Raw genomic sequence first — 8945 nt, forward strand, 5'->3', positions numbered from 1 at the left:
CAAATGCTCACTATCGCCACATGGAGAGGACAAGCACACAGGGTGATCATAAATTTGGCTCCAGAAAGTAAGAAGGATTAGAGTCTTATTATTATTATTATCATTCTCTCTCTCTCTCTCTCTCTCTCTCTCTCTCTCTCTCTCTCTCTCTCTCTCTCTCTCTCTCTCTCTCTCTCTCTCTCTCTCTCTCTCTCTCTCTGTAATAGTGTCGATTCCTCCCTCATTATGGATCAGATGTTATGTATTTATTTCTGCATTTTATATAAGGTTTCTACATTATCTGACCCTGATCTATATGACATCACATCAGTGTGGCCTCCAACTGATGTGTTTCTTAATCTAGTCTGCCTTACCTAGACTCAGATGTGTGATGTACAATATTCCATCAGTACTTTTACTAATTGCACAGATCTATAGAAATGGTCAAATGAGTTAATGATGTCCCTATTCCATCATCATCTCTAGTAGAAAAGATTATGTGAAATTGTAACAAGTGCATTATTGACTAACTGTGAAAATGTAGCCAAAAATTCATGAGAAAAAAACTATCAATAGAACTTGAGTGCATCTCAAGAACATCTTTCTTTCCATAAATTACTGTAGTATTCATAAGCTGTTCATTGATTATATGATTTCTTTGGGATTTATTCCTTGCATTTGCATATGTGTTTTAAATAAACAAATTGATGATACTGTCAAATACCTATTCGTTTAATGTTTGATTATATTTTTGAATATATGTAATGATCATAGCAAAATGTTATTTTGATATATTTATACCTTTCATAGGAACTTTACTCCAAATGAACCCTTCGTTCGAAAACAAACTGGAGTTGTAAGGGTGAACTGTGTAGACTGCCTTGATCGCACCAACACAGCACAGTTCTGTCTTGGAAAGTGTGCCTTAGGCTTCCAGGTAATTTACTGTATATACTGTATGTTTAATGTAATTATATGTATATACAAGTGCAGTGTACAACTATATGAATATAATCAGGTATTACTATCATTTTGGCAGATTTGTTTTTTCTTTTTTTTTCTGTTCTGTTTCATTACTCTTTTTTTATTTTGATTTATTATTTCTTTACTGTTATTTCTTATATATTTTTTTTCTTTACTTAATTATGATATTCTTGTTTATTCTTCATCTAAGGACTTACTAAATGAGATGATCAGAATACTGTTATAGCACTTCACAACAATAATAAGCTGGCAAAACATCTTAAAACTGCCTTCTCTGTGCTATAAAGTCTGTATTCAACATTGATAATATTGGCTGTTATTATAACTTTGTACAGTAGTAAAAAAAATTGTTTGCAGAATATGAATTAATATTACTAGAGCTGGAGGTAAAGTGAAACCTATGAAATGCTAATGATTATTGGACATTAGTTATTCTTGGAAGGATTGCTTTTACAGGAAGAAGACTAAGTGCAATTAAAAACTAACTGAAAGCATTTTTTGGTAGTCATTTGTCTGTTTTTTATCCTTCCTTTATTCTTTTTTTTTTCCTTTCTTATTTTTAAAAAAGTCACATTTCCTGCTGTATTATTTTAGTTGTGGTTTGCTTCTTAAGTATCATGATAATAATGATGATAGAAGAAATGTAACTATGAACAATTCCTTTCAGCTGTATGCTCTTGGTGTCTTGGAACGGCCTGCTCTGGAATTTGACAGTGACTGTGTGCGGATGTTAGAGGAAATGTATGAAGATCATGGAGACACACTGGCTCTTCAGTATGGAGGGTCACAGCTGGTACACAGGATCAAGACATATCGCCGCACAGCTCCCTGGACCAGTCAGGGCAACGACATCATGCAGACACTCTCCAGATACTATAGCAACACATTCTCAGGTTAGATTTATTCTGTTTTAGGTTTTTATAGTGACTCTACTTTTCATGATGTTTAAAATTGTAGTAAAGCAAAATGCAATAAGATTACTTATGGGATTATCAGACGTATATTTATTGGTTTAAGGAACTTAAGACACTTTTCTATTCATATTGAATTACAGATACAGAAAAGCAAAATGCAATAAACTTATTCCTGGGTGTTTATATCCCAAGTGAGGCCTCTGTTCCAATTTGGGAACTATCTTCAGATTATCTCCTGCATCACTCTCTCTCCCGTGGTGTTCGTCCCTGCCACAAGTGAGCCACATCCTAGTAGTTATCTCCACAAACCACCCAAAGCTCATTTGGGATCTAACTGTGTCCTTCACACTTATCATTAAGAAATTCGAGAAGAAATAACCCATGTTTCATAATTGTAATTTATAGAATTTGATACTGTGAGTTACTAAATTTTTAGCTATTCTCCTCAACTTCAAATAACAGCCAAGAATAAAATTGTTGTTGTAAACCAGTATTCATGTTACATGATGATTTTATGTTTTCCTTGCATGATGGTGTAAAGGCTTACAGTTTAAGTATTGGGTTGGATGGGGCAAGGTCTCAAGGGAAAAGTCTGTGTATCTGTGTGTATTCAGGTGTAGATGTGCAGGTCTGTATGTGTAGGCATAACAAGTACGGAGTAAGATGGTAGTATGACCTGACCCTTCATGAAAGGTCAGGTCATAGCACCACCTTACTCTATATTTTGAATACTTAATGTGAGTGTACCCAATACAACATAACATAACATAAATGGAGTGTAGTATATACAATATATAATGTAGTGAACCTACTATAGTAGGTGTGGATGTGTAGGTGCATTAATGATTATACACAGTTTTCCTTTCAAGCATCATTTCAGTAGTAAGTAAATGTTGGTAAAAGATATCCATCGGCACCAATACTAGTTGTATGTAAGTTGAGCATGGAGGAACTAATATAAAGGAAGAATATAAGATATTTGTATAAAGTATGAAGGAGAGAAATATAAGATATTGTATATGGACACCCAAACTTCAATTTAAATTGTATAATAATGATGTATTTGCTGGAAATTTTATGTAGAGCAAAAACACAGTAGTTCAATATGTTTTACCACCCAAACTTCAATTTAAATTGTATAATAATGATGTACATGCTGGAAATGTAATGCAAAGTGCACAAACAGTAGGTCAATGTGTTTTACCTCCCTTTCTGCCCCTTTCCCTCAGCCGTAGCACAACACAGTGGTGGGATTCAGCACTGTTGTCAGATCTCCCAATGCCTCTTGAGGAAACCAGGAAGTCTGTGTCTCTGCTTATGCCAGTGAGGAACCAGGAGCCCAAGGTATGACATTAAGGCATCAGAGATTTATGGCTTTTTTGATTATTAATTCTTTATAAGTGTTTTACCATTATCATAATATCATGAACATTGTTATAGTGCTGTATTCATTTCATGCTCATCAGTAACTGTACTTTACCTCTCAGATTGACTTGTACACGGACCATCACCGCCCATCAGAATTCTGTGTCCTGTCTGAGCTGTTCAGCTACCAGATGAGCCATTCTGTCAGGTTTGTAGTTGTTTTTTTTGTCACAGGTTAACCCACCTTTGTTTTAGCCTATTGCTTGACAAGGCAAGACATCTTCATAGTCTGAATCATATCTCACTCTCAGTTTTATAATTTTGCAACTCTTTTGCTTACCATTGCAGAGATTACATGCCCAACTTTACAACTGATGAGAGTCCCTTTAGTGTGCGAAGACGTCCAGGTAAGAGACAAGAGGAGTTATCTCGTAATCAGAGTAGTGGGTCGCCCTCACAGAAAAATCCCACCATGACTGGTCAGGCTTCAACATCCTCAACAGCATCAAGTGGAACTAGGTAGGAATGAGAATGGAACACAGTTACATCTAATTGCATGTCTTGAGTGTAAGAAGTCACCAAAGTAGTTATAGTTCTATAAGATATGTTAAGGTATAAAGGTTTTTTTACCCTGTCTACTACAAAGTTCTTTCCTTTTCTGTGATTGCTTTTATATTTTATATTGTTACAAATTCATATTACATTTTACTCATCTTTAATCCTTCATTTATTTACAAACTGTTTATCTTTATTTATTTATTGAAGAAATTCTGCAGTGTCATCATCTAAGGTCATTAGTAGCGTATACAAAATACAGTGATAGGGTAGGGCTTGGGGCAAAGGCCCAGGTAGGGATCTTCTTCTTCTTCTTTTTTTTTCTTTTTTTTTTTTTTCTTCTTCCCCAGAATAGTCAATGGTTAAAACAAATAGAGGTGCTAGATATCAAAGGTCTTATCACATTATGATGAAGTATTATAAAAGGTAAAAATGAGTTAATGATTAGGTTAAGTGGACAGAAGAAGGGGATAAAGAAGAGTAGGAAAAGGAAATGAGGAGTAGAAAAGACCATGCAAAATTAGTTGAGGTGAGGGCTGAGGTTCAAGGTAGGGGTGATCCCCTACATTAGGTCTCAGTCTCCGTCTCCTAAGCCCCCACAACAAGAACAGGCAAGGGATTGGGAGGTAGAGTGCTCATAGACAGAGGGATAGTTAAACAATCAGTTGCTGAATAAGTTATAAATTGAAATTCATAATTTTATAAAATATCAGGAGTTTCGATATTTAGTAAAATATCTGAAAAAAGGATATTGAATTAAAGTGCTAAGAAAAAGTATTGACTAGTGAAATTCTTATACATATGTTCAAATGATAGTACTGTACAATACACAGATGCCTCTCTATGCTTTCCTATATATATATATATCTATGTAGGGATTTTTTACAATTTCTTAAGGGATATAAACCATGCATATTTTTAACCCCTTGCCGATGGGTATGATGTGTAGACACGTGCTATGCCCACTGTGAGTACTTGTTTGATTGTTTTTCCATATAGATGGGTACACTTGTATTAAGTCACCAATGAGCCAGTTATGAGTACTGCCCGTCTCGCCCGTTCACCCTTTTCTTTGATTTACAAAATATTTTATGTTATCTTATTTTGCTGTTACTAATGTTAAAAAACGTTGTACTAATTATAATGTTTATAATAAAAATAACACCATCGATATTCATAGCACTAGTAAAAAATTTGTTTTTCCCGCCAATTCAAATCCGGTACGGTCACAAGGTCTACTAATTGACTCCTTTGTGGCTAAGCACTAGCAGAGCCATCTGTGGGCAGACATTTTACAAAAAAAAATATAGAAAATAGGCACAGCATTTTCCCCATTTTTTGTTCCTTTTCCCTGGCGGCATTGGGTTAATCATGCATATTCACTTTTACTTATAAATATCTTTCGTAGCTCAACAGAAAGTGAAGCCAGTGATGAAGACGAGTTATCTGTGGCAAGTGCTTCAAGTGATGTTGAAGAAGATATCACTCCCACCCTTTCTCTGGTCTCCTTCTTCCCACCAATGACAGAGACTTATGGAGAATACTTGCACGAACCATCACGGCCTGACAATACTATTTACAAAAGGTTTGTTGGGCACTTAAAAGAATATGTTGTGGTAGTTTGTAAATAAGAGATAAAGAAGATAATGTATTATAGATGAGATACTTTCACACTACAAAATATTAATGTTTTGCTTTTTGGGAATATAATTTTCCTCTTTTATAAAGATAATACTGATACTGATCTGGCTATTACTTTGTGATAGAGAGTGTAGTCTATCAAGAACAATAGAGTAAGAGAGAAAAAGTAGGAAAGCCATATAGAGGATTGGATAATAATCACATAATGCTGTAAATTTCTATTTTTAGCCTTTTCTAAGGGAAGACTGTCCCCTTAAGAAAGCAGTTGGAAAAGAGCAAGATGAATTGCATTAGAGCACTCATTGTCTTGATATTTATAAAGAAATTACCATCTATTATGAAATATTTTTATTCCATATTTCAGGTATGAGCAGATCTACAAAGCCACTAATGGTCCACTGTCAAAATCGGCCAAAACTAGTGGCAGTGTAGGAGGTAAGAGTATTTCATTTTATGTGTGTGCATGTGTGTGTACAGCTACACAGAAAACTGTCGTTAGAAAATCATGCTAAACATTATAGTTGTTAATGGTAGGAAATTGTTGATACCCATGATTTTCCAACTACTTTTGGGTATGTGTGATAAATCACGAGGTAAGAGTTCTATAAATTTGCAGGTAATTTATAATATTGTACTGTAATACTTTGTCACTCTCAATTAGCTTTCTTATACTTTTGTTTTAATGTTGGGTTAATCGTCATAATACGAGAGAAGAAGTGCTTGTTATTATTAGATGAGTGATATGACAAGTGCTACTCACACACATTATTGCTATTATATTACCTAATGAGTATTGACATATTCCATTAACCCATTGCCGCCAGGGAAAATTAATAAAAAATGGGGAAAATGCTATGCTTGTTTTTTATATTTTTTTTGTGAAATGTCTCTACACATAGATGGATGGCTCTGCTAGTGCTTAGCCTTACCTGATTTCACCTTTCCTTGAATTGGCGGGAAAATGTATTTTTTACTAGTACTATGAATATCGATGGTGTTATTTTTATTATAAATATTATAATTACTATAATGTTATAAACATTAGTTATAGCAAAATAAAATAATGTAAAATATTTTCATAAATTCAAGAAAAGGGTAAACGGGCAAGAAAGGCAGTACTCATAATTGGCTCATTGGTGACTTAGTACAAGTGTAGCCATCTATGTGTAAAAACAATTAAACAAGTAAACTCACAGTGGACTCGGCATGGCATGTCCGTCGGCAATGGGTTAAGATCAAAACAAGGAATTAAGATAAGTTAATATATTTAAGTTTAATATTTTGTGTGCCCTCCCCCTGCTGCCAAAATACAGTTCAAGCATCGAGGAATACCGCCACTAACTCGGCTGTCAATGCACGGCCTTCCTCACATCACAGATATTATGCTTCCAAGGCATTATTCACGATTGCGAACGTTTTGCCGCATATGTTTTAAACGGCCGCCCACACATTTTCATTTGGGTTGAGATCCAGAGATCTGGGTGGCTGTGGCAGTAGTGTGATGTTAGGGTATTTATGAAACCGATCCTGGACAGCACAGCTGGTATAAATGGGACTGATTTTTGGAATAAAATAGAAGGGATCTGTTTCAGGAAACACCATAGCCCTAACTGTCGGAAGGAAAACCTCAAGGATTTCAATATATCTGCTCCCAGTAAATCGGCCAGGGTATCCACCAATTTGCATGCATCCACCCAAACAACCCTGCGGTGATCTCATTCTCTGATTCAAATTTGTTAAATGACAACACTGCATTAGATAAAAAAAAATTAAATGAAAATGTTTTAGTGTTCATTTCTGTAAAAACAAACACCTTTTTTCAAAATATTGAGGAAAGGGAAGTTGACAATAGGAGAGGAGAGGAGGGGGGTGGTGTAATTACCAACCTGGTGTTTTTGTTCATGCCACACATGAATATCTTGGAGCATTGATGCCTTCAGAAAAAAGTTTAATTGTCACAGATTAGTATTATATCCTAGAAGGCCTGTGAGTTGTCTGCATATTGCAAGGCATATTCCATCCTTTTCAGGAATAAGATCATGTCAAAGTGAATCTATAGGAATTCCAAAACAACAATTCAATACAATTTGAACCAGAATGAGACCAATTTGGTCTTTGTCAAAATTAATGCATTTGTTAACCCAATGTCTCTGGGAAAATGTTAGTTCACTGTAGTATTGTTTTGTGAAATGTCTCTGCAAGTGCTTAGTCACAAAGGAATCAATGAGTACACTTCATGACCTCACCTGATTTCACCTTTCCTTCAGTTTGTAAGGAAAAATGTTTTTTTTACAATTACTATCAATATTGATGATAGTGTTATTGATATTACTAAGAGTAATATTAGATATCAGAAAATATGTTTGAAAATCAAGGAAAAGGGTAAACAGGTGAGACAGGTAGTACTCATAATTGGTTCATTGGTGACTTCAGACTAGTGGAGCCATCCATGTGTAAAATTATTAACCTAAACTCAACAGTGGGCATGGCACGTACATACATGCCATCTCCAGCAGATTTGGGTTAAGGATGAAAGTGCTTTCTCTCAGATTCTTGGAAAGCAAATTAAAAATGAGTATTTATTGCATCTGTAGTGAAAATACAATATTTCTATTTAAGTTAACAATGAAGTACCATTTTCTTTACAGCTCCTCTGGTTCTGATTCAGAGGTCTAGTTTCTGCCTGGATTCTTCCATTGAGACCGACCCACCTACAGTTCCTAGACGATCAAAAGAAATCTACAGCAACTTTGTTGCCATGGCACATAGAGGACCTCAACCCCCAGCAAATAGGGACCTCTTAATGTATAGAAAGTTTGCTAGCTTCTCATAACATTTGTGTTAGCCATTCATTGTGATCATTCATTCACTTTGTTCTGTACATTATCCTATAATGTGGCATAATTACATATCTTTATTTTAATACATGTAATATGGTTGAAATAACATTTCAGCAATTTGGAAAATTTAGATTTGTCAATTACTTTTGATTTCAAGATACCGTATTACATGGCTATATTTTGAACCAGTTTATCACAGCTCCCCTAGAATTACTTAAGAATTCATACCAAAGATTTTCAATATTGTAATAATTACAATGTAAAAATTCCATTAACTGTGTAACAGAGCCTTATCTACCAGTTGTAAAATAAATGCTTATTGATTTCCATATTTCACTTTTCCCATAAACGAGTTCTTGAAGTCTGAATGTGTATTAGACCATTTCTGGGATTTTACCAGGAAACAGTGTTTAGCTCTCAAAGGAATTCAAAATATGAGTGACCAATTCAGAAATAAATGTGGGAATTGAATATTTCAAAGAAATCCTTTTTGCTGCAATACTTTATCATAATATTTTTGATGTATGGCACATTTCACAGTGTCATTGTATCATATTAGAGCCAGACAGAGTAAAGACACTTCTATTGAGAGTACCTTGGGCCTGTCTCCATCTTCTAAGCTACCCCTCACTTCAATAATAAGTAAGGGGGGGGGGGGGGTGAGGCT

At 34.9% G+C, this 8945-nt stretch overlaps 1 protein-coding gene across 1 annotated transcript in view; it reads left to right on the plus strand.

The window, feature by feature from the left end:
- LOC125044382 (polyphosphoinositide phosphatase-like) overlaps nt 1-8602 on the plus strand; it is a 17252-nt gene extending 8650 nt beyond the window's left edge. The window contains exons 13-22 of the mRNA XM_047641019.1: nt 1-67; nt 790-916; nt 1631-1856; nt 2018-2153; nt 3107-3221; nt 3365-3450; nt 3591-3761; nt 5206-5382; nt 5803-5873; nt 8087-8602. The exon at nt 1-67 is cut by the window's left edge and continues 107 nt beyond it. Coding sequence (XP_047496975.1) covers nt 1-67; nt 790-916; nt 1631-1856; nt 2018-2153; nt 3107-3221; nt 3365-3450; nt 3591-3761; nt 5206-5382; nt 5803-5873; nt 8087-8271 — 1361 coding nt within the window. The 3' untranslated portion in view covers nt 8272-8602. The remainder of the gene's footprint in view (nt 68-789; nt 917-1630; nt 1857-2017; nt 2154-3106; nt 3222-3364; nt 3451-3590; nt 3762-5205; nt 5383-5802; nt 5874-8086) is intronic.
- The last annotated feature ends 343 nt before the right edge of the window (nt 8603-8945 follow it).

This window comes from Penaeus chinensis, chromosome 35, assembly GCF_019202785.1.
Source record: "Penaeus chinensis breed Huanghai No. 1 chromosome 35, ASM1920278v2, whole genome shotgun sequence".
NCBI classification, from domain to species: Eukaryota; Metazoa; Arthropoda; class Malacostraca; order Decapoda; family Penaeidae; genus Penaeus; species Penaeus chinensis.